This window comes from Helicoverpa zea, chromosome 1, assembly GCF_022581195.2.
Source record: "Helicoverpa zea isolate HzStark_Cry1AcR chromosome 1, ilHelZeax1.1, whole genome shotgun sequence".
Classification (NCBI taxonomy): domain Eukaryota; kingdom Metazoa; phylum Arthropoda; class Insecta; order Lepidoptera; family Noctuidae; genus Helicoverpa; species Helicoverpa zea.
In genome coordinates, this window is record NC_061452.1 from 11,750,965 (window position 1) to 11,778,215 (window position 27,251).

Here is a 27,251-nt window from a genome sequence, read left to right on the forward strand (position 1 = left end):
ATGACGTCGTCTGAAAAGTTGACTGAGCTGACGATCGATGATCTCGATAATATCGATATAACGTTGATGACATTGAGGAAGCCTACGGAGCTCAAAAAAGTGATCGATTCTGTGCCAAAGCCTGTGAGAGCTGTGCCAAAAAATGGCTTGCCCCTGTGGTACAAACTTGGGTTGGAGTGCAAGTTACCAGTGCCAAAAATGCCTGTTGGTAAAGTTATATTCTCGCGCGGGAGGATCGGCGAAGACGTAAGCACTTCTGATATTATTGGGTTTACAAGTAGTTATTAGATATGATATAACTCTAGCTTTGTTGCACATGTTGTGTATAAATGTGATGGTTTTCTTTGAAATTGTTTACTTAGGTTTTTATACCGTAACTGCGTGTGACGCATGGCAAAGTTATTCCATTGCCACAATTCCAACGAGAGAAATCAACACTTAAAATAAATCCAAATGTGGATTATTTAATACATTTAATTACAATTACAGTTTGTTTATGAATATGTTTACACAATATTGCAGACTGATTGTTTTTGTGTGCCTAAACCAACAGTGTGTTTTATAAACCATTAAATAAAATGTTAGCTATTTATTTAAATTTTACCTTCAAATCTTAAGCCACTACACATTCATAACATCTCTAAATACATATTCAAAGAATTCAAGCGTGGCTTACACAAAGAGATTCGGCTAAAACCTTGCGAACTCAGTCGCGCAAAACTTTGCCTTTGTACACCTAGCTTAAGTCCTCCTAAACATCTTTAGGCCCAAGTATACCGACAACATAAACGTTGTTTAAAAAAAAAATAACATCCTTGGCAGTCATTACGAGTAGTCAGAAGCCAATAAGTCTGACACCAGTCTTACCAAGAGGTATTAGGTTGCCGAGGTAACGAGGTTGACGAGGTCAGATAGCCAGTCGCTCTTTGTAAATCACTGGTATTTAGCTGCTTCCAGTGAGACTGAAAGCCCCAACATAGTTGGGAAAAGGCTCGGTAGATGATATGTTTTCAAAAAAACACAGTGTAGTATAATTTCTACGTTCAATTTTCAAAGTAAACGGTTGTTTTAAGAAAACGGACGTTTACGTTGTCGGTTTACTTGGGCGTTAATATCTCAGGTTTAAATGGTTCGTTGTCAATGTTTGTCATGCAAATACCATTGGTAGATGCGTGAACGAATGAATGGAGGCTGGGGAACTCATAAATCAACCGTTACTTTGCATTGAAATTCCATTTCTTTATGAGCGCCTGGTAAACATTGGCTATTTTGTTTGGGAAGAATTTTCTGTACTTAAGATATGTTTTATAGGTTTAGCTGAAAATGCCTGACTGTTTAGTTGGTTCAATGAGGTGCACTATCACCATCATTATTTAGTCTGGCAATGTCTTTGAGATTATTCAAGTTATTAACTTAACTCTTTTAGCTATGAATAGTGTTCCTGTCTGATTTGTACCAGCTTTTCTCTTCGCCCAAATTAATTCAAGCTATTTCATCTCAAAGACATATAGGTACAGTCACTATTTCTCCTTCAATTTAGATTCTGGGATATCTATATTTAATATTTGAATGAAAAACATTATCTTTTATATGATTAATTTATCAAACGAGATGAAAACATTAATATTTGACGAAGTACAAAATAAAAAGCAATTTGAGCTTTTTCATTACCTTACACGTAATGAAATATCTATATTGAATTTTATCCCAATTGTGTTTGTCAGTCATATTGTACGCGTTATGTTTAAATGAGTGTCTAGAGGAGGTACCTGAATAATATCGTGCTGAAAGCTTTTATCACAGGATATTTGTATCGAAAACTCAAATTCATAAGGCACTTAATATTTTTTAGTGTGTGTGTATTTATTTTTTAGGAAACATTTTCGAGCTCGCACACTGAGGTATTTTCCATATCTTTCTCATTACATAATATTATTTTAGGTAGTTCGTTCTAATAGGCGGACAGCTGAATTATATAAAATGCAAAGGTAACAAAAACAAACATAATGAGCAAGAACTTTTCTTTTTTTTTTTAATTCATCGTCTTCTCCTTTGTTAACTATATTAAAATATGAATCAGCACATTCTTAACATAAAGTCTAATTTAACAACAGCGCAGGCATTGAAAATCTATCAAACAGCGAAATTACCTATATTAAAAGTTTACCAAACAATCATAATGAATCTCATACATCTTGCCCTACATTTCAATTTACCTACATAACAACGTTATGCAAAAACTATTTTAATAACATGCTAGTTCATCGGATTACCTCGTATTATCGTAGTCAGAACTCCTTATACCAAAAAGGGTCGACCACTAATATTCCTGTACCTTTGTACAATAGATAGATATGTAGGAACCCTTTTAAGAGGGATTAACTCGTATTATGGGGCTCGTGGCTAAAAAAGCAGCTGCACGAGTCTTTCGATCATTAGATTAGGCAAATGCTTGTAGTGGTCGGTCAGTGGATGGGTGACCATATATGTCATGAATAGTCATGATATATTTCACCATGTTGCGAAAGGCACATTGATCGTCCCCGGCTATCATCTTTGGCAGTCGTTAATCAGAACCTAGTCTGACAACCAGTCTCACTTGGTTATTGTCTTGCTCGGGTAACTGGGTTGAAGACGCAGTCAATCCATGTAAAAACCTTGTAGTCATGCATCCAGATATACTTGAAGCCGACCCCAACATACATAGTTGGTAGAATATCATAACTGGATTATTTCAAGATTTACAATATTAGGTAGAACGATCCACGTTACATTTTCCTAACGACATTGTATCTTGTTTCTGAGAAGATTAAGTGCTTTCTGTTCCTAGAATACCTTCTTGTTACAATGCAATATAGTCATATTGATCTAAATGCATTTATGTTAATCTGTCTGTCAGTATGCAAGCAAAGCAATCTTGAACGGCAGAATTAATCAGACGGTTCCTATTCCATGTAGGCACCTATTGTACAATTTCATGGACTTGTTATGTTTTCATATATCATTTTTTGCAGTTGTTTGTTTTATTTTATTTTAATAAGTTATGATTGAATTACACAAACAAACATCATCTCCCGAGTCTTTTCCTGTATGTATTACTGTAAAGTATCTATTTGAATTTTACGAGTAAATGTAATTGGTAATTCTAAATTGATACTTTTGTACTGCGTTAATTTAATTATGAGTTCATTGTTTCCAACCATGGGTGTAGGCGTTAATCTCAAATATTATAAGGATAGTTTGGCAAGCCACAAAATTAATTTGGCAATTTAATTAAATGATATTAAATATTATCAAACTTTCCTCATACGTTCCAAATGCCTATTTAAATATTAAATTTACAAAAGTTTTTGTTATTTAGATTTGCCGCAGATTTTCCTTCTAGATAAAATTCATTTCTGAAATTAGATAAAGTATACTGACAACAACATATGTACGTATTTATGAGATGGTAAAAGTAGAAACACTTGCTTTCCTTATATTTGATTCTAAAATCAACTACGCCCTTTGCGTTGAAGCTTAAGTTCTAATTATATTTAACTAGCTATCTCTCAGCTCCAAATTCCTGGAAAATTCTAACGTCTCAGGATACATAGCAATTCAGTATTTTACCAGTTCACTATCATGAAAAATTACCTACTTTAAGAACATGCTCAACATAATATCTAATATTGGCAGTATTTATCGGAAAATATCCCGACAGATGGCGTGCCATGCGACAGGTGTTCGCATCTTACCTAGGTATACGCGTGCTGAATTTGTTATTACAAAATTAATTTAAGTATATCATAGACGGTTAAGGGTTTAAAAAGCTATTGTTCTTGTGAGAGTCCAAATCAATTGGGTTACAATGACCCCACATGTCTGATCACTGAACAATTAAATAAATATTGACACTTTATATTTTCTGGTATATGATTACATTTGTGACTGAAATGCCAATAAAACAATGGTGCCAGAAAATAACAGTAAGCACATTTTACACAGATTTATAACAAAGAATAAAAACAGTTACCTACCAAACTTATTTTTTTACGAAAATCCGTAGAATTCTTTTGACGAAATTCTTATGATAGCTCGGAAACTCTCAACATAAAGGGTTCCGTCCACAAAATATGTTTGTATGCAACACTTGAAATCTGTTTTAAGAGTCTCGGCAGTTCTCATTATCCTAATGCTTGCTTTTCAGTCGGTGAATGGTACCGTGTGTAGGTTTTCGCGAAATAAATCATCTTACCACACTTGTATGTAAAAATATGCGATTAGTTACAGATTTGGTAGCCTGAAATACAGTGATTTTATACCATAGGCCATAGGGATTGCTGGTGTAGCCTACAATTTTCTCTTATAACCACTGGCTGTAACATTCATTGAAAAACACATAGTTTGGCATAATACTCAATTTATTGAATTATCTATTACAATTCGCCTTTACTGTTTCAATTAGTAATACATACGTACATAGCAAAATCCGAAAACGCCAGTCAGCAAATCATAGCAGGTTTGTTAGGCTTTAATCACGTCATATGATGCCTGACCCAAATCTCTTTAGGCACCAAAACACATACAAACTTTCCCAACTTCGGGATACGTCGGGATTTGTCGGAATACATCGGGAACTAGGCGGCCATCATGATAGCTTGTCATCTCCGGCCTTGGGCCTCTGCCAGCGATAGGGTATGCAGGAAGGTAGACTAGGTGCAGGTAAATAGGTGCTATTTGTCAAATAGCAGGGGGTTTTCGGTTGTACATGATATTCGATTTATTAGTACCAAAATATGTGTGAGGGATCCGCTTTTATATCATGAAGGTTTTTGTTTATGTTACAGCCAAAGTGATTAAATCGATATTATTCATAATCACTGGTCATTATGTACATACCCAAATTGACCTGACAATGTGATGAATTAATCACTTTATCTGGATATTATTCATAATAGCTGGTCAAAGCCAAAGTAATAAAGAAATAAGAATCTTTATTTGTATAACACCATATGTACTACTGACTAATTGTTAAAAACGGTTTAAGTTATTGTCGACTTTTTTATGATAAAATCATCAAATGTTTCCTCTCGCTGTGGGTTAACAGCGTGAAGGAGTGTCAGACTGTAGTGACTTAAACCCAATGGGGTTTGCTGAATCTCTTCGTGGAGCGCGTGGAACAATGCGCGCTGCCGAGACGGGCCCGTGTCTTCTAAGAGACGGAAGGACGATCCACCACCCGAAACTCACCGCCTACAGACTCACGCCTACGAGGGCCGGGAGACGTCACTCGAAACCCGGGGCGCCCTGGTGCCTTCCATGTCCATGGCAGCAGCTGGGATGAGAGGTGTTAATTTCTCTAGCGTCTGCATGAGACGAAGGCATCCCATTACCTCTCACCCCGGACCATGGCTTGAACCAGGGCCGGGCACCAGAGGTCGCCGCTGCCCATTGCCTCGACGAGGACACGGCGGTGCCCGTCCCAGGCAGGGCACACCTGGACTGTGTGGTTCACCGTGTCCTCCGGGCCGTCCGTATAGTGGGCCCGAAGCCTCAAAGAGGGGACTTTTCGCTAATATTATGGCGTGCCCTGCACTGGGCTAAATGGCCTTTTTCGAATTATATTAATGTCAGCTACCAGACACGTAGTTAACATGAAATAATAATGTTTACCTACTTGTTTTATTACATTATCCAACTCTATGGAGATATTTTATAAAATTGCTAGTTAATGTGATTAATTCGGCTGGCAGGAGCTGGATGCGAGCAGCCGAAAATCGATCTTAGTGGCGTGCACTTGGAGAGGCCTATGTCCAGCAGTGGACTGCTATATAGGCTGATGATGATGATGATGTGATTAATTCTGTGTCAATTATCACTTTATCCAAATTGAGTAGATATTACAAATAATAGCTAGATAATATATATAATATTCAGACTTATTACTTTGGCTGTAACATTTATACATAAAAAAGTGGTTTTGCGAGTAATTCCTGGAAGCATGAATTCAGCGCAGAGAGCAAAATAATCTGAATATTTCAATGTAAATCGTTATCGTTCGTATTTTATTAAAAAAAATATTTTGGTGATTGAAAAACATGGCAAAATTATCTTTAAATAAATAAAATAAATGTAGTAAAAACAAGCGTACACCAACAAGATTCAACGATTTTCTTCAAAGTAATTTTGCGTTTAGACCCACAGTGCTGGCTTGTAACAGAACATCTATTTGCTTTGTAAGACGAGTCACGGTGAGTTTGCCCGCAATTTCCCTGCCGATACCAGCCACTAGGGAGTAAGGTAACTGGCGTTCTATCTTGTTGTCACTCGATTTAGAGGTGCATTTCATACAAACCAGAATAGTATATTCGCTCTAAAGTTGGTTTTGTCATCTATAAAGCTACTGGACCAATTTGCAAATTGCTTCGATGGGACATTTATCGAGGATGGCTACAGAAAAGGAGTATGACTACATGCTACCTTTTGTCCGGATCCCACGAGGCGCAGGTGGCACCGCTGACGGAAACTAGTATGAAACAAATAAAATTTTATCTTCCTTTTTGGAAGTCGGTTAAAAATTTTATACGTCACTAATTTGCCACTGACTGCTTGAAACTGCGTCAGTCAGCTTTTACCGTCACTTAACGAACTTCCGACCTATATTGACGATGACCTTTTTACGCACTGCACTTAGTTACTTCGCCCTGCCATGGATCACTTTGTTTTACCATTAACGCTACATTAAATGTAATAATATATTACCTAGGATTTATTAAAACTCTGGATAAGGAAAAGGCTAGCCAGATGATAAAATTGTGATGACATTTTAGTAATGATATGGTTTTTATTTTTAAAATGTTTAGGACTCGATGATCAGGTTTTCAGCGATCTATTTACATCGTTTATCGGGGCTAAGGTTTCGCCAATTTACATACATTTGAATTTTCAAGAAGTTCTTATGTCAGTTAGGCTCGACGAAGCATTTTGCTCGAGAGCCAAACAGTTGTAATTATTTGTAAAGAGCTAATGATGCTTTCTCTGTCTGAAATATTATGCAAATTCTAAATTACAAGAATATCTAAATTGTTTCCGTAAACACAATTATTTTGCTGGTAAACCACAATTTTCCGTAAGGCCTTTGAACTTCTTGGTATTTTCAAGCAATAGGTATGTCCTAGTTTTGCGACTTTCCATATATTCATAACAGTTTTGACACTTTACTGAGTACTGCTATGAATTGACCAAAGGCAGATAACCGGAACGTGAACTCTTATCTATATCCCAACAGTGGGAATTAATAATAATACGTTTAAAGTCCGCCGAGGTATCCTCACCCTTCAGCCGCTCATGTACCTGTTGCCCTCTTGTTGCTATTCAGTGACTGATTCCCGAGGGCCCAGTAAGTGAGTTGGCGAGTCTCCACCTGCCATTTTTACGTGTGCAAACATTGTTATCGGCAGGTGCCATAGTTCCCATAGTCTTCCCATTCCTTGTCCACTAACATCCCATCACAATAGCCCAAGTAGTTTTCATCCATAGTTAGCAATAGTTTAGCACAGAACCGGGGATTGTCCTTGGGTACATTTCTATAGTGTATACAGGGATAATCGTCGGTTTTGTGTCACCATTTCATTAAAGTTGTCTCAAAAGGGCTTCAGCGTGTTGGCTTCGGCCCCACGTTCGCCTCCCAAAAATCCGGGACTCTATAGTCCCGAGGTCTGGTAGAGACATACAAGATAAATAATAATAATAATAAAGTTTATTGATCCACAGTTACATTAATGAGTCACGTTTATAAAATTAAAGTAAATTATTACAAATGTTCGCTGTAACTTCTCTATTGGAGACATTTTCATAGGTTCTGTGGTCCCCAAACTAGGCGCTGCCTGTATCTTGGGGACCTACGTTGTGATCACATGACAGTTTATACATTGAGTTTTTCTCTAGGTCAGATAATGTTTACTTTGTAATGTAAGAGGTGGACAATTAGAAGCTTTTAAAACTATATAACGAATATAAAGTGAGATCAAAAACTTAAACATAAAAATAGTTGTCTTTCTCTGAACAATTAAAATTAAATTAAATGAGATCAAAAACTAAAAACATAAATTGCTTTTTCATGCAAACAAATTGTGTCTCTCTGGACAATTAAGTACAGGATAGGAAAAAATCTTAAAAAATAATAATAATCAATAAAAAACAAGTTCTTGTATATGTCTGTTTTATAGACATTGAGATTTATTTGTGTGGGCTGTGTGTGGTGGTTGGTGTTTGAGTGTGTGTAGTGCGTGTCTGTGGGTTTTGATAGTAGTGTAGAGTTGTTTTTGTGTGTGATGATAGGTGTTTATGTTGGTGTGCGTGATTATATGTATACTAGTGTGTCCTTTCGAGTGTTGTTGAGGTAGTTAGAATACTTTCGGTTTCCTCGTATGTGAGTCCCAATAACAGTTTTTTGATTACCTTCTTGCAAGAGTAAAAAGAGAGTTCATTAGTGGATCCGGGTATACTACGGTTGACGTTGTTGAATATTGTGGTGTGTAGGAATGTTGGACATCTTCTGGCTAGGAGGGAGGTGGTGCGTGGTACTGGGACATGGAAAGTTCTTTTTGATGTCAGTGTATAGTAGTCCGGTCTTTTTTTTAGATTTTTGTATGTGTGCAGATATGCATTCAGAATATAAAGTTGTCGAACGCGGAGGACTTTAAATTCATTAAATAAGGTGTCTGTGGGATATAAGAATGGCTTCTTGAGAAGTACCTTGATGACCGCTCTTTGGGCTCTCTCGAGTTCTATGAGAGTGGTTTTGCCTGCTCCTCCCCATATTGATATACCATATTGAATTACGGATTGACATATAGCATGATAGACCATGCGCTGCGTATCTTTCGATGTCCTGTCTCTGAGTTTTTTCATTATGTAGATGAGCTTCCTGACTCGTGATGATAGTGTTTGGATGTGTTCTTTGTGCGATAGATTTTCGTCGATGAGAAGGCCGAGGTACCGGATAGAGTGAGTCCGTTGTATATGTTCGCATGAGCAGCTATCTTTTGGTGTGTTTGATGGGCATGTGTGAAATTTTAATGAGAGGTGAGAAGGCGGACTGGATGTTACAGTTTTGAAAAATGTAATTGCTTTTGTTTTTTTGATATTTAAGGTTAATAGGTTGTAGTTTAGTGTATGTGCTACTATTGTCAATGCCTCCTCTGCCTGGGAATACAACTGTTCCCAGGTTTTAGCTTGAAATGAGATTACTGTGTCATCGGCATATGATATGAGTTCTGCGTTTGGTAGGTTTAAATTGAGTATGTCGTTCATGTATATGGTGAAGAGTGTTGGGCCTAGTAGACTTCCCTGCGGAACTCCAAAGTTAATGGGAAGCTTGCTACTGGAGTAAGATCCTGATTTAACATACTGGCTTCGGTTGGTGAGATAACTACTTCAATTCGCTTTCAGGATCAGATTAATTCCATTGGGAGTCTCCAATCAAATATTTCCCTTTCGCTAATATTGATCATGTATTGGATAGGTATACGACGAACGAAAATGTGGGACGGTAAAATGAAAATTTTCACAGTATTTGTAAAGGACAAAGTTATTAAGTTTCAAGATTAATTGCGTGGGCTGTTACTTTATTTTGTTATTATATTTAAATTGTTCGCTTCGTTTGCTTAACACCAAAGGTAGTATTGGATTAAACATTAAATTAAACAGGCGAGATGTACCTAAACGGACGGGGCCTTTGTATTTTGTCGAATGTAATGTTTCTGGTCAAATTAAATATTAACTGTTGAATTTTGAAAATAAATAAAGTATGGAGAATAGCATACCTACTACACTTGAATAGTTTGTTTTATAGTTCACCCGTATCCTAAGAACAATTGACTATAGTTTTTTGCAACTATTTGCAACGATTCGCTAGCACGTCGACAGAATTTAACAAACAAATCATCTTTCTCACAGGTTCGACGACTCGGCCTCGGGCTCGGCGGTGGCCCACGACCTACCTTCGACCTCACAGATCCTTACTGCAACAACGTTTCCTACGACTACGTGCCCATGCATGACCCCCACCTCGCCCACCACTTCTCGCAGAAACCCGCTAGGAATAGGATGAAACAGCTCGGCTTCTGCACCAAGGATGGCAGGGCAGTCTGCTCGTTGAAGGAGTTCAATCAGTACAGGAAATATTTGTACAACCAGTTCATGGATAGGATTCACATGGAGATGAAGAAATTGGTATGTTAAAGAAGTGTTATTAAACATAATCTTTAAGTTTATTTCTCTAGAAATCTTCTAAGAAAAAACTAATGTAGTAACGCTGGATGCCGATTAGAGAGTACCTATTAAGATCGTAAATGTTACTTCTGCTGACGATAATAATATAAGAACAGGCTAAGATCATGCTTACGACGTGAACCTAATAGTGCGATATAAATAATATAATGTCTAATAAACTATCGATTATAAGGTATCAAATACATCAAGTAGTAAATAAATAAGTAAAATTCTCAGAACCAGTTTTCCACCAGAAACAATTTCTGATAAATCGATTCCATTTCTCATAATGCTATCAAAAATAAACAGGATGAACGTGCGAGAGATGACTTAACCCTGAAACGAGTCGAGATTGATGTTGCAAGAAGACTTCAGGTGTTCACAAAAGCAGAGAAAGCGAGGGAGCATCTCGAAAAGGTTGCGCAGGAACACGCAGATGAATGGGCGTCTAAGAAACGAGCGTAAGTTTTATTTTAATTAATGGTATACTGGGTTCAGAAGGTCAGATAGGCACTGGCTCCGTCATCCCATCGTCATCGTCATGCAAGCCGACCCCAATGGAGTTGTAATAAGGCTTGGCAGATGTGATGTGTAAGCATAATTTTGAACATAGATTTACTATTTTATATCTGCGAGCAAGTGCCTATTTTTAATAATATATTCAGTTTTCCATTTGACACACTTTCGTAGAAATAAAATTTTTTTTTCATAAAATTATGGAGAAGTTTTATTAGCATTATTAAAACCATAGTTAAAAATTCATGTTCACTTCGTTTCTGCTCGCATTTTATTATTGGATTTTTGCCATACGGCATCTGAAATGAGGACAAAAATCCCCTTTTGAGACGAGTTTTTTATTTCGTTTCTCTGAAAGCAGTATTTTAATGCTTATTTTATAACACACTCGAATATTCAGTATTTAAATTAAAATCGTGCATTTCCATTTCACCGACATATAATTGTCTTTCTTTTTGTTGTTCTTCTTTTTTTGGTCTGTGCCTATTTCCTTTTTGTGTTTTCAATGCGTTATGTTCTCGTAAATAATTGTATTTTCTTTTAAATATTCAATGTTCTCGTAAATAAGTCTTTCTAAATATACAGCACAGAACATAAGCTGATTTTATCTGAGTGCTACTGACGAATCGCAAATAGAATACACTCTATTCACTTCAAGCATTGTTCTCCATAAAAAGTCAATCTTATTCCATTATCCGCATTGTCTAACCTAACGTTGCATGCCTAATGTACTAACAATACCAATCAATGGAAAATTTAACCTAAACGTTTTCCCGAAATCTTTGAACAATGCAGACAAAGGGCCTTTTCCCTGAATAAGCGGGTTGGAAGTGAAGTGCCCTTTTTAATGCTGTGTTTGCATATTTTGTTTGGCCATCATTAGTCGTTTAAATGTTTTCTATAAATTTTATCTTGGTATTGGTATTTATAGATGTGAATGTGGTCACTCGAATCAAAGGGAATATATTGAATGTGGTCACTCGTATCAATGGGAGTTCCAATAATAGGTATAGCAGATATGAAAAGATAATGGTCACCATTGTCATATGAAGTGTTCAAAAAATTATAAAATACCAGTCTAATAATAGTTAACTCCTACGTAAAATACAAGGGTTTCTTAGTTATGTCGAAGTAAAGGCCTAACAATACTTTAAGTCGACAATTTAGTCAATACTTTTAGTATATACTTCAGTCTTACTAGACAAAAGGGTTGTGTTCTATAAGTTCAAAAGTTAAACAACTATTGTTGGCAACTTGTACATATTTACCTGACTCGTTAACGGGCTGCTCAAAGTTTCCAACGTTATGCACGGGGATGGAATATTTTGAAAATGTTGCCTTGTTATTATTTAGTACGTGTACTTGGTAAAGGATAGCAGTTTGATGTTCCATATACGGTTCAACGATATTCGCGATAATAATCTTTGTGGAGTATTTTTTAATCTCAATAAAGGGGTACTTATTTTTATTAAAAATGCTTCAGTTTTTTTTTATGAATATTAAAAGCAGTGCTCATAAACATACTTTACTTGGACTAATCCTTTCTAATATTATAAATGCGATAGTAAGTTTTATTGTTTGTCGCGCTTTTGAGGCCAAAACGACTCAATCGATATAAATGTTTGGTAAACTGATTTGGTACAATGGAGGCAGGAAAATGACATAGAGTACTTTTTATAAGGGTGTTGGAAGTAGATGATCACTTAAGGATGCGCTTAATGGCGTCCACGGCCGATTTCGGCCACGACGGCTGTTCTCATTTAAGGAGATCAGCCATTTACGCAGGACATATTATAGTGCACAAGCATTTGCGCAGACACAGGTGCACTCCCTATTCCTTCACTCTCATAGCCCGATGGGACGGCAATCCGACACGACCGGAAAGAGATCAGGGGCAGGACCGACATTTACATGCTCTCCGATGCACGGGTGAATCAATCACCAACTTTCAGACTACGGGCTGCTTTGTGAAAGTTTAAGAAAACCCACAAAGCGATTTCGGCCCGACCCGGGAATCGAATCCAAGACCTCGAGCACAGCAGCCGCGCTTGCGACCACTAGACCAACGAGGCAGTCAAGGATGCGCTTAGAAACTTGGAGAACAGCTATTTACGTATGAAATCATCTTGCATACAGTAAACCAATTTCTAAGAATTCAATTACTCATACATAAAATGTATTACCGCGAACCGCGTAACTGTAGAGATTATAATGAATCTTATAAAGGAACTAAGATCCTCATGCATTTATAATCGCGTGCAAATATGATTATGTTAATCCCTTCTCGCCTCAGTTGGTTAATTTCACAAGTTATATGTTAAGGGCTCTTTGAAATTTCGTGCACATTATTTTTCTTTCAAACTGCTGTAATTAAAATATCAGTATATTTTAATTACAGCAGGCATAATATTGTGACTACAGGCGAGCTTATTTCTATAAAAAAGCATCAAACAAGAAATATCTTAGCAAAAATTAAGGCATGACACTACAAAAACATAGGTCCTTATTTAAGTGAGAGAATTTTCGAAATCTGATCAGTAGATTAAAGACTATACTCCTTCCAAACTATATCTCAAATGAACAAGCTTTTCTTTTTATATTATTTCTGGTACACTCTAGAGTTCACAAGAAAATACAAAATGCTTGAAAGATACTTTGTACATTTTGTGGTTTATAGGTAGGTACACTGCAAGCAATTTTTATATAATTTTGTCCAGAAAACTATTCATCGATAGCACATTCTTCTTCAAACATTCAAGTAAATATTTCTTCTTCAGTTTAATGAAAGGAGGTGGAATATTTAGCGTTGTTGGCTTAGAGGCCCATTCTGCGTAAGCCGAGGGCCCACTGATTAATGACGACACTTATTTTCATTTAGTCCCTGTTATACATTAACCTTCGTCCGGAAAACGTATTTCTTTATTTGCTAAGTTATTTATGAGGTTATGGCTGTTGGAAGTTCAAGTTTGTCCTTGTCCTCTTATTGCATTTAAGGATAAATAGTTCAACGTAGAATTTACTTGATTTAGTAATAATGGTAAGCCTGATCTGCTCTTTGGAAAGAATTTTTTAATAGTCCAATGTGAACTAAAAAATAATCTCTCTTCAAGCCTAAATTCAGTAGTAGGCATTACACAAGTTAATAGCTGGATATGCAAGGAGGAACAAGCTGTGCCGACCCCAAATAAAACCGAGATAAGTGCAGGAGGATGATGATGAAGTTATTAGCTAAAGCAAAAGTCACATCATATTAAAACAATTTCTGCAAAAACACCACGTATTTAACTACGTAAAAAATCACAGCAATCCAATGATTAAAACGCCACGCAGAACATTTGATTAAACAGAAAGAAGGTCGCGCCATATTGGCATCTGCATTTTCATTTGCTACAGCATCCACTCCGCTAAAATGTAATTACATGGAGAACACAATATGCTGATATTGCACCGACGTAGCGAGGATACAGCGGTATCGAATAAGGATTAATTAATAAATGGATGGTGCACGGTATCATTTGTATGCGTGTAATGATTTTCTTTCACATTGTTTGCGGTATTAATAGTATGGTTATGAACTTGGAAATAAAGCTTTAAAACTAATATGACATAATATTTTCCAGGTAAAAGTAGTGTTGATACGAGAAAGGCTTATCTACATTTTTGTTAAAGTTCATCTACCATTTTTTTTCCTTGAATGGTTTATCCATGTGCAAACTGCTCTGTGGATTATACCCTTTCTGTTGGTAGTATTCAATCAAACCCGATAAACTTGTAAGTTCAAGACTTCGCTTTGCTTACTATCGGTTTGGATACTTGAAACTTACTGTACTTATTACGGAAGTTAAGGAAGCTTGTAGTTTATTTTGGATTTATATTGATAGCCTATTTCGTTCTTTCTACATTAGTTTTGTTTATATTTTATTATGACTGCCATCTAACACAAATAAATAAACTGTTCAGCATACGCGTGCAAGTAAACACTTACAATAACAAGACATGAAGACAAAGTAAATAGCTGAGCTATTTCTTTCAACATCATTCTGCCTTAATTCTTAAAAGGCTTTTTAAACAGCTCCAATAATTACCTGAGGACTGACGATAGAAAAAATCTCATAATTATAATATTTGATTATCGGAAACATCATGAAGTACTAAGATCAATTAAGCTAAGCGTCCACTTGTCGGTATCGTACGCAACGGACGCAACGCACGCAACGGATCGTAGTATTACTTATATAGAAACTCAAACAAGATGTGCGATGCGTACGATGCGGACAGGTGGACGCACTTGTTTGAGTTTCTATATAAATAATACTACGATCCGTTGTGTGCGATACGTCCGTCGCGTACGATACCGACAAGTGGACGCTTAGCTTTAATCTAATGTGAGTTTGTAATAAGGCACACATCACTTACACCCATATAACACCATTTCGTGCAGCCTATTAACTTAATCGTAACAATACACTTAGCAAGCTCATACCGAGTTTCCTTCAAATTGTAACTCGTTACTTACGAGTATTGCCAATAGTTATGGCTTTTCTCACATCATCAAACATTCTTTGTAAGGATTCGTTGAAGTGAGAATTTTCTTATTTTCTTCTCCATTTGAGATTGATGGTAAGTATACATGTCGTTCTATCGTTTTCGTTTTTATTGAGTTTATACTTTTTACGCTATTTCACAGTTTCATTGATCGCCCTTGTCTATACTCTACATGAAATTATGATATATGCAAATAGTAAAGGTTTTTCCTTTTTTTGTTTGCACTTAAGTGCTCTATCTACCGAATCAATTAGAAAAATACTTTCACTGTTCGGATGGTACACTATTCCCAGGTTATAGACCATATTTTATCCGGGTACAGGAAGAAGTTACTCCAGGAGCAAAACAGCTAGTTGCTTAGCATAAGCTTAAAAGATCTAACAACCATGATACGTATGGGCCATGTTCTAGTCTACCTCAGGAACTTGAAATGAATTTCCACTGTAATTCATCCCTTCACTTGGGCGCTTTAAATAGTGCTCACAAAGTTCCCACCCAAGGCATAGTTACATTAATTACACGCACACCTGCTCGAAGGAGATAACTGAGCTTAATTACGTAAGATTCATTAAGTTAAATAAAACCTTTATTAATTTAATTTAAGTCCTTTTATTCAACGAAACTATTTAAATTTTCTTGTGGCGAAATTTACATTGGTATTGCTCGTGAATTCTTGTGTGTGTCTTGTATCGAATCCGATTTGCTCAATAAAACGTGTTGGTTTTAAATCTTAGGTGCAGTGACCAGGGTCGACCCTTACAACATTTGTATCGGTATTGCGTATTCGTCTCGAAGGAACTTTGGAAATAATAGGCAAGACTCCATCGGTCTACGGCACTGTGACGCACAAAAATGTAAGAAACATTTGCGTCTCGTCTACTCTCTTTAGCACATAATAAGAAAATTGCGTGCAAACATAATTGTTTTCGAAATCCAATTTTGCTTTAATTTCGCCATAGTACTAGGTACGTGTTTGGTTTTTCAAATTACAAAGTAAAATCTTAAAGTGCTAAATGCATTTTATCTGGGACGAATCTGATGAGCATACAAAATGTCTATGTTGAAAACCTCAGGATGATTTTGTTGCGTGTATCCTACACTACTTAATAAACTTAAACATCGTGCAATTTGACGTAATTTGAAAAAAGGGTGTTTACATTTATATTGACACATATTTACCACAAATAAACGAACCAGAAAACGAGCAACTTAACCCTCAAAGACGTACTCATTCTCTCATTACCTACCCATCATATTCCGCATTTGCTGTTTGTATGCACCGTTTGCCCTTGTTACTCAAGTCGCATGTTGCACTCGAGACGCGAAACTTTGCGTCGCTGCATTTACATAACCCATTTAATGGCGACGTTCGTCAACTCCTGTTAACTGCTCGTTTGTGGGGGAGTTTGTGCTGCGTAGGGAAGATTTTGATGTTAGGTTCGAAATAAACGTCTTGTATTATAATGTCGGTTTTTAGATTGCTGTTAGTAAAAATGTAGGATGGCTGCTAGGATTTCTTGTGGGTTTTGATAAGATAATAGCTAAGTATCGTCTATAACTACTGAGACATAATGATACTCCATAAACTCAAAACCGTACAGGTTTCGCACTTAAAAAGATCGAAAGAGGGCCATGCCATTTGAAATAACAAATAAATATCCTTATACGTACTTTCCTCTTGTTACCACTTCGGGTAAAATCTCCCAATTACCGTGCTCCAAAACATATTCTCGTATATACAAGACTTGCACTAAGTAAGTATGCATGTATATGCTACAGAGCATCTCTCCTATAGCTTAATTGCTTCCTCCGGTAACCGCAGGAGACAGCCATGCGTCCTGCGGCTGCTATACACTACCTCATTAAATCTTAGCCTCTAGGGATATACAACGTACATACATGTATTAAAATAAATAAATGTAAAATCTCCGCGAAAATACATTTGCATTATCTGAAATCCGCATGACCCAATTTCTCTTCTTACTGAGGTATCTTTTAACTACTTCTAGCACTTGGATGAAAAATAACTTTTCATCTTTCTTAGAATCTAAACTATCCGTATTTATCCATTCCATGTATTTAAATTTCATTTAAATCGGCTCAGTAGTTTTAGCATGAAAGTAGTTTTAGCATGACAGACAAAGAGAGATTTATAATATTCATATCTTCGTCTTTTATCCATCCGTCAACACAAAATGGTTACACAGCCCATACCATATCTGCATACTTCTTGCCCATTAAGACAACCTTAAGAAGAAAAGTAGTATCTTGAAAGCAAACAAGACGTATTTTAACGAAACATTTAACAAAATAAATGAGCATGCAAATGCAAAATTCAATTACAATGTCTCAAGGAATTTGCCACAATCATAACTCATTGCAAGCGTAACTCATTACTCGAAATTAAAATGAACCACGAAAGAGTTTTCATTTCAAGTATCTAACTCAAACGTGTGCCAACGAAAGGCGAAGGTTTTAATTAAAGGGAGCATGGTTTACTCCACACCGCAAAGGCGTTACCATTTGAAAGATGGAGGAATTCTAGAACGTTCTGGCATCCTTGACGGCCTTATTAAGTTTGGTTTTAATGATGATTTTATTTTGTGGCGTTTTTTTTACTCTAGTTACTTGTTACTTTAAAATTATCATAGCTGTGAAGTGGATCAGGAAATACCTCATAATATGTGTGGTGTATAAGGATACAGTTCTATTATGCAGTTGTGTATATTTTATAGTGCGATTATGCATAACCTTGGTAGGATGCAATTTGTAATTTTATGATCGTCAATAGCATCTTTATCACAAATAAGTTATTGTTTATCACAGGATTGTGTAGTCTTTTAATGATTGCTAATTTTAGTGCAATGTTCAATACCGTCATAACTTGACAAACAGTGTAGTAGATTCATCATCATTATCAATCTTTTTTAATTAGCCACTGAAGGGCATAGGGCCTCCTCTCACCGCTTCTACATTGTAGTAGGATTGAGCGTCATCATCAAGTAGATGATAAAGATTTAATCTAATCCTTACTAATATTACGAATGCGAAAGTAACTCGTGTCTGTCACAGATCTCACGCCAAAACGAATGAACCGATTTACATTTGGTGCACAGATATTCTAAAACCTGAGTAAAGACGTATATAGGCTACTTTTAATAAAACTGCGGGAAGTAGTTCCTCGAAGACGCGGGTGGAACTACAGAGAACAGCTAGTCTAAAAATAAATGCTCAAGAATGTAGTTGAACATTAATAATATGTGACCATACGAGATCAATTTGACTTACAAAGATAACATTGACTATGTATTGCACGCTCGGATTTGCCATTAATCTCGGTGATGCAGACGCTTTGATTAGCCACCACTTAATTAATGCATTAACACTGTACTGGATCTACCTCTGTGTAGAGTAATAGCACTACTAATAATGTATAGTACGTTTTGATTTATCAATGTAACAATATCACGTCATTTGTACTTCGTCTAGTACTGGTACAAAGAATATATACTGCCTTATTGGTTTAGTGGTCGTAACCGTATCTGCTGTGCACGGGGTATCGGGTTCATTTCCTGGGTCGGGCCAAAATCGATTGGTGGGAAAGCTGTTCTAGAAATTATTGTTGTGGTATTATTACACCTCCGTGCCGTAAGGGCTGGTATGGGGTTTTGTATCTCCTGTGTTCATATCACAAGCACTTATCACTTTGTAATCCTTTCCACAGTGCCAAAGCTCAAGAAAAGAAAATCCAAGCCAGGATGAAATATTTAGCAGAATTTAACGAGAAGCAGCGAAGGGAGAGAGCGCAGAAGGCTCGGGAGAAACAAAACAGGATTAAGCAGAGGGTTCAGGCCGCTGCAGAAATGGAACTCCGGCGCAAGATTACCATGGTGAGGCAATGGCGGGCCAATGAGAAGAAACGGCTGAACAGGGTCAAGCAAGAGAGAGAATCAAAGATTAGGCGGTTGGAAAATGAGGTAATTAACTGCTTTATTTCTTGGTTTTACAGGTAAATAAATTTCCTTTATAAAGTAGATAAAAGTTAAAATGAAAAGCTTGATATATTTGGACCAGAGTATCCATCTAAAGTGATTAATAATCTCATTTAATATAATAATAATCACTATCAAGATTTTAATTTGAAAACTGTAACAACAAAATATCCTATATCCACAGAAATCCAGAATATGTTAATAAATAATAAATAAATAAATTGTTTATTGCACAAGAATTGAACATACACTATAACATAAAAACTTTTTCAACATGTTTCATCGCTAAGGTAAATGCAGTGTTGACGTGAACTCTGGTACCCATGTTAAGATTTAACTTGTGTTAAAACTTGTTAAAACTACGTATGTAGGTATTTCCTTTGTAATATCTACCTATACGTAAGTCAAACCCAGTAAATGGTCGAGATCTTTTTTCGTTCCAAGCTCGGTGGAATATTTAAAATGCGTGCTCGTGCTACCGAGAAATTCAATTTCTGGTTTATTTTCGTCCATATAGCGATGACAATGAAATGCAAAATATTTTCCACCGAACGATCCCATCATGGGTTATTGCATTTTTTACAGGATTCTGCAGTTTATTGCATACCTAACTTAATAATATCCTTATCTAACCAAATAAAAGGATATACTCTCATCAAAAAGTTCATTTGATTTTATCTTCCTATTAGAAAATTAAAGTGTTTGTTAAAATGAAACTTTACAACCTTTATCATTATTTTTCAGTATTATTTTGTCAAATTTATTTTCTTTATTTAGACAGATACATACATAGGTACACACCGTATTACATAAAATGTCGCCTAAAAATCACTAACTGTATTATCGATTCTATATTCTAGACTATACCTAATATAATTCCCTCTAAAAGGACCATGAGTCAAATTGGGCTCATTGTCCAACAGAGTTATAGCATATGCCGTTGTGAAGGTTTTTGTTTGTACTAAAATTGTTACTATGGGCACTACCTTCAATTCCATGGCAAAAAAAAGATATGCACCTAAATAGGTTTACATATTACGTAGGTATACATTCTGGTTAACAGAAACGAAATGGGTCGAGATGCCATCGCTCAGTATTACTGCTCGTGTCTAACAGGTAGACGCTCAGTAGGAAGTTGTGCTCATATCATTTCAATAATATGGTATCTAGGGTGAGGCAGGCACTCACAATTTAATCCACTGGCAGGATATTTAGACGACATTATTATTGATATTGATTGAAATGTTAACAAAAATAATTTTAACTGTTAGCAGCTGTTTTATTTTTTATGTATACATTAAACCTGGAATTAAAACTAGTTAAAGGTGTTCAATAACAAAACCTACACTGCCATAACAGCACTACTTTTTGCAGAATATTAGTTTATTTATGGTCGGAGAAAAATATTTATAGCAAAATAACCCCATGGATTCTTCGCAAAAATGAGTTTAAATCTTTATATTTAGTGCTTTACAAGTATATTCAAAGTGGTCTCATCTCTGTTGGTGGGTGAGCCCAGGCTTCATACATTTTTGCCCATGGTCCTTTACCGACTTAAATACCTTCATCTCGGTTGTAAACGTTTGATGAAAAGCGGTTGTCGTGGGTTTCTGTGACGGAAAGGCGAGCGACGCACCCATTACTTAGCTGTGACGAAACATCAGAGTAATTGGTTTTTGTTACTGAAACAAAGCTGTATAGGTATCACAAAAACTAGTAGGATTTCAGGTAGTTTATATGATAGTAAAATGAAATGCGATACAAAATTATGAATTAGCAAGTTATTTATGTTTATTGCACTTCAAGTTTGAAAAATCTCAATTCTCATTCTCTCTCTAAAATCCGATTACCGAAAAAAGCTTAAAAGCATTTTTTTATCCCAGTTTGCGAATTTGTTTTGAAGGAACACGGACAAAAGTACTGGCGTAGACTAGTGCTTAATAATGCTCGAGTCTACTGACGACAGACCTGTCATATACTGCTTAGACAAAAATAAACAAAGCTAAAATTCTATAAAATTATAGGCTAACAACAAATGGATCGCACGCGTGGAAGCTCAGAACATGAAGATACAAGAAGAGGCTCTGCTGCTGAAGCTGTACTCCGAAGACATGACTGCCGGTGCTAAGAGGAGAGCCAAGTAAGTGATGTGGTAAACTTATTTACACCGAGAAAATTCTTCAGATATCTAGACATTTTGAGACTAATAAAACCACGGAAGAACTCGCAGAACACTTTTATCCCTGAACAAACAAACATTTCAGTAAAAGGACTTGCGTAGAACCATACAGAAAGTTGGATCGTAGTATAGAAGTTTTTATAAAGAAATAGGGAAATATGTATAAGAAAAGTATATGTATAAAAATAGGTAAGTTTTAACTATCAATATAACTAACCCAACCATTCAAAACGCAAAACTTAAATGCATATTGATAGTTCTTTTGATAAGCAGTCATAGGCAGCTGAACCGCAGACCCGTTTATGTGTAGAGATACTTTCATCCCGCGATAAGATAACTCTCATACGGGCGGAACCCATGAATCACAGTGCAACTGTAGACAGTCAAATATACATCGATTTTATTATCTATACGCAATAACTTATTTAAGTACGCTTTCAAACTGGTGTGCTGATATAACGAATTTAAAATAACAGTTACGATGAAATCCAATTAAAATTTCGAATTTAGCAATATTCAGTTTGTTCGATTAATTGGAATTTATCAAATAGGCTATTGAAGTACCTAGAAATTATTTCCAGAAGTATTTTTAATGTTTGATAGTTTTCGCGGTTCTCTGAACATGACAACATTTTGATGCGAAAAAGCTATACAAATAAACCGATATAGAAAAGCCAGAACAGAAATAATCAGGAGAGATGTATATGAATTATTCACTTATTTTATATTGAAAGCTGAAAACAATACTCTCGAATCCAATCAAATAGGAATAATCTCAAAAAACGAAATGAGTCAAATCCCTGATTTTTCGAGTCTTTCCCATCAGGTCGGATCGTTGAGACAATAAGCAAGTAATCCTAATTTATGTTGATTCATTTCGTTCTTTATAGCGACAGATTACGCAGCAATAAAGTCCTGATTGTATTCCGAACGACATCTAAATTGCTTTTGTAGGAGACACGTGAGAGCAAATAAACTTTGTGTAAGGCCTGGAAAGTGGAGGAAACAAATGAGTGGTTGGAACTGGGTTAGAAAACAATTTATTGTAAACATGGCCAAGTTTAACAGGTTTAATGAAAGAACACATCTTGTAGATTTAAGTATCGATAAACTCAGCCTATAGAATTCGACCTGCATCAAATTTTGCATACAACAAAATAGCAAAAGGTAGCTAAACGGTTCATATATCTGAACCTCCACGCTTTGTATGTCTTTACCAATGTATGGTCTTATAAAAACTACATTTAATCTTTATAATATAGGAAAGCAGAAATATACGCGTACAACACAGATCTGGAGTTGCAGCGCATCAGATTGGCCAACTGGAAGCTAGGACACGGAGGCACCGCGAAGACAGTGCGGCTTATCAAGAAAATGGGCTCTGAGTTTGAGAAGGTATGAAAAAACGACATGTATTTTCCAGTTTGGGTAGATTGGTGGCCACCAATCATTTTTAAAGGCCATTCCCACTATTCTGTCTATCAATGATTTTGCTTACTAGAGATTTGACATAATTAGTGAGGGGCTAATGTTGAAATTCTATTTTTATTAAGCAAAAAGCAATGGATAGGTAGAATGTTCTACTTCTGCCTTCTGGTGTAAGGCTTTATTATTGAAACTGTTAGTTTGCCCATGGCTATCCATCAGTGCAGTATTTGAAACATTACTCTACAGATTTTTTCATCTGCTGTGACCGTCCCTATAAAAATATGCATTTGCTAATTCTCAGTCGAAGCGCGGTGCCAAAGGCATGAGTCCGGAACTCGCACAGAAGATGGCTGCCCAGGCGATGTCGAACGCGATGTCGACACAAGGCGACACGCTCATGATCCTGGGACAGGCGCGCGTCAGGATGGACATCGAGACCTTGCTGCCGCTAGCTCCAATACGATTACTTGATGAGGTAAGTTATTGTATTGAAATGGTTCATGTATGTCTCTTATATTGTCTTCAAGGGTCGATATATAAAAGGCAAACAAAACATCTGCCAAGCATGTATGTATAAGGAGTGCTATTATATAACACACTCATCTTGATGTAAACAATTCTACTTTTTGTCTATTGTCTTCTTTGCGCTCTAGTTTTTTTTTTAGTTTTCAATCCCTGTTTTATATCCCTAAATTAGCTCATCAATTTTCAGATAAATAGGTTTTATTAACCTTTTTAAAGCGTCATAAGCATCTATCTGCCTAAGTATGGCTGAGATGATGATGATGAAGCATCTATCATATAGCTTTCCATATTCCCACAATTTTATCAAATCCTCGCCTACCATAATTCCAGAGTTATAATTCGACTTTCCTAATGACTGAAGTACCTACATACATAACGTATGCTGATTTATTACACTTATTCCCGCAATTAACGCGACTTCGCGAATCGTGTCGGGGATAACTAATGAATATCCCGATTTAGTTAATAGTTTCATTGCTGTATTAATGAGCTTTGAATGCTTTAATAACGTGAGTTATGGCTTGCTTAATTGGCCAAATTACCTAAGTGTATAAGTAAATAATATTAAGAAGGATAAGATCGAATATAAATAGCATTATGGACGTCATTCAAGCTTCTCGTGAGCTTAATTTTGAGACACTCCTAAAATTACAGAATTTTAGGGGACAGTATTCAGAATTTTTAGGGCACCATTAAAAGAGAATTCACAACAATCTCTTTTCATAAATCTTGTTTGAGGTAACAATGAATGCTTGATGCTTGGTTGGTTTCTCTGAGAAGGCCTCACATTGAGATAAGTCATAAACCGATGATAAAGTCTTAAATCGGGACTTTTATTTCTTTCAGCCTAAACCAAAAATAACTAAACATTTTGCAACAGAAGCTTCTTAAAACATTGTAATTTATGTAGGTTCACTAACTGGCGACATGTGGGACCTATTACTTTGACCTCTGTCAACGATAAACCGTTGTTTATGCGGACCATTAGGAAAATTGGGCGCTTTGATTATTTAAAACAAGATGGGATTTGATTAAATTAGATAGGTATTGTTTTATATTTTCGCTCTTTTTATCTTTATTTCTCAATAATCTTATGATTTATGAAGCAGTGTCCAATAACGCTTTATTTGAACTCTGTTGGCTTGTTACTTAGTATTAGTTTGAACATAATAAGGAGTATAAAAGTTTGGAAAGCGCTATGTATGTAATTCATTCATAATCATTTTCCCCCTAGATGCTTGAGTCCGCCATAATGGAGTTCTCCCGTCGTCGCGTGCATCAACTACTGCAAGATGTGGAGAATATGGTACAATCGCGAGCATCCGTCGTGTTCTTCCAGGACTTTAGGCAACCGGTCGGCAAGAAACGGTTCGTTCATTGCTGTTTACTAACTACTGCATAAGCTACTTTTATACATTTGCGGACGATCTATAGGAATGCGTATAGAAGCTGGTATCAGTACAGATTACGATTTAATCATGAAATAATCTACACAACAGATCAAAGCAGTCCCGTTGGCAATCTCAAATAGCGGCCGAGATGGCGCGTCATCATGCGCGCGAGAGTATGCTCGGCTTCGGAGAAGCTATCAAAATACCCGCAGAAGTGGAATCTGAGATTGAGCTCAAAAGCATTAAAGAAAGAATTCCTACGCCTGTGGTAGGTGACCCTTTATTAGCAAAACGTATAGTGAAGACCTAGCCGATTGTCATCCACAGCGGCTTTTCTCATATAAGGAGATCAGCCAGCTGCGCAGGACATTTCGGTACACACGTGTTTACATAGACACAGGTGCACTCTCTATTCCTTCACTCTCATAGCGCGATGTGACGGAAATCCAACATGACCGAAGAGAGATCACAAAGAATTTACATGCTCTTCGATGCACTGGTGTCCCAAGTACCAAAATCCAGACTTCAGGGCTGCTATGTGAAAGTTTTTTAAACCCACAAGCGCATTTTGGCATAGGTATGTACATTTCAAATAGGCAAAACATTTTGTACCTATGTATTTGAAGCGAAAGGTATAAATATTTAGCATTCACGTGTTACATTTATTTTGTAATTGTATTGCAGCCATCGAAAACGAAATTGGCTGAGGTCACATTCATAGACAGGGTGGAAGACTTACCCGATCCCGTGTCTGTGCCCACCTACCTTCCAGAGAGGAAGAAATTACTTGACGTGAGTATGCCCTTTTATCACAACCACATTCAGTCCTTTTTACGAATGAATCAGCTACAAACCCCATAGCTATGTAGCCTAACTTAATTATTTACTGTCTGTGTGGCGTCTATGTAGATGGTGAATGCATCAGCAAAGCTACTGTCTCGCACCGTGACCGCGAAGGTGGACAAGGGCATGGACGTCACCGTGGGCAAGGTGACACTGCCGAAGATGAGACACCCATGTAAGTTGTAGTTGCCACAGAAGAGATAGAACAAGAGAAAGTGCTCTTTTATACTTGTGAACCTACTGAGAACCAGTGTTGCCAAATTCACACATTAAAAAATTGTATTCTACATGTCAAAACACAAAAGAAAAATATTGGCAAAATATATCATTTATTATAGATTCCTCTTAGTCTATACGCAATTGGAAAAGGTTGGTTTTACGTCACTGAGTGAGTGTTGCGATTCGGCGCAGAAAGTTGGGCTCAACGGCTCAATGGCACTTCCACTCGTTCTTTCTTTTCCGAAGTAATTGCTTACATTAAGAATTTGGATAGTATAATTAGGAAAGCTAGTTTGAAATAAATAATAAATAATTATTGAATAAGTAAGAAAATACTAATCTCCCTAACAGTGGAATGGGGTGAAGCAGTAGAAGGGCTAGCGTTGGCGGTAGTAGATAACCGCGTGCACGCCGAGTGTGCGGACGTGCGGCGCGCGTGCGAGTTCCTCACCAACCGCGTGCTCAAGAACTTGCAGAACGACATGAAGCAGGAGAGGAAAGTATGTAGATCTTTCTTCTTTAGATTGTTTAGAAAGGGGGGAAAGGGAATTCCACAAGTGTACTGAACCGATTGTGACGTAAATTTTGATTGTGGTCGAATCAGTCAGGCAAATTGGGCGCCGGAAATTTTTAGAAATGTTTACGACTTGTGTATTTTCAAAATCTTAGGTACACTTTGAAGACCTTTAGACACTTGATAATGAAGATGAAACTTTGTGTGATAACCTTGTATTAGAAAAATCATCAAGCTGTCCTAAGCAAGCATGGTGATCAGAACTAATGTCATGTTGAGAGGAGAGGCCTTTGTTCGCGAAAGATAGTAATCAATAGACTGAGGTTGAAAGATTTGTCCAATTTTTTTGTTATATCTTTTTTAATGTTCTTTTTTCTTGTTATTTTTATTTTGATACAGGAAGCGGCGAAAAAACAGCTGTCCGCTACTAAGGCAGCATAGAAATCGGACATTCCGACTCTGAGATATTTTGGTGCGTTTTTTTTTCATGTTTTTTTCTTTATCTTTATTTTGCACTTGTTTCTTCTGCTCATGTATGTAGCCTACATGTATTCTCCAGCAAATAATAATACTTATTTGTGTGATGTGAAAATAGTTTAATTTTAATACCAGTACGCTATTTCAGAGACGAAGAGAGCTTCAGGATGAAAAGAGGGAGGACTTTTACGTGCCGGGCGAATAGTGAACAAATTCCATGCCTGCTTACCTTAGATGCCCGGCATTTTATAATAATATTTATAGTGATATATAACTGTTTTTTGTTATATTATAATTTGGAGACCGATAAAAATAAATGGTATAAAAAATAAAAGTTTCCGACCTTCTCCTTTTTGGGAAGTTGG

General features: G+C 36.5%; 1 protein-coding gene across 1 annotated transcript; it reads left to right on the forward strand.

Annotated features, from left to right (window-relative positions):
• Positions 1-26,535, forward strand: LOC124629435. Its single transcript, XM_047162849.1, has 12 exons — positions 1-246; positions 9,943-10,218; positions 10,567-10,718; positions 19,043-19,295; positions 21,335-21,450; positions 22,752-22,884; positions 23,219-23,392; positions 24,677-24,810; positions 24,942-25,101; positions 25,518-25,625; positions 25,743-25,851; positions 26,247-26,535. Exons 1-12 carry the CDS (start codon positions 1-3, stop codon positions 26,459-26,461), a joined length of 2,076 nt encoding a protein of 691 aa, XP_047018805.1. The 3' UTR covers positions 26,462-26,535.
• The last annotated feature ends 716 nt before the right edge of the window (positions 26,536-27,251 follow it).

What these genes read in the sequence shown, in the direction of transcription:
- LOC124629435 (XM_047162849.1), top strand. Translation starts at nt 1, where the DNA reads ATGACGTCGTCTGAAAAGTTGACTGAGCTGACGATCGATGATCTCGAT. An exon ending in GCGGGAGGATCGGCGAAGAC is followed by an intron (nt 247 to 9,942) that starts GTAAGCACTTCT and finishes TCTTTCTCACAG; the next exon opens with GTTCGACGACTCGGCCTCGG. An exon ending in AGAGGAAGAAATTACTTGAC is followed by an intron (nt 25,626 to 25,742) that starts GTGAGTATGCCC and finishes GCGTCTATGTAG; the next exon opens with ATGGTGAATGCATCAGCAAA.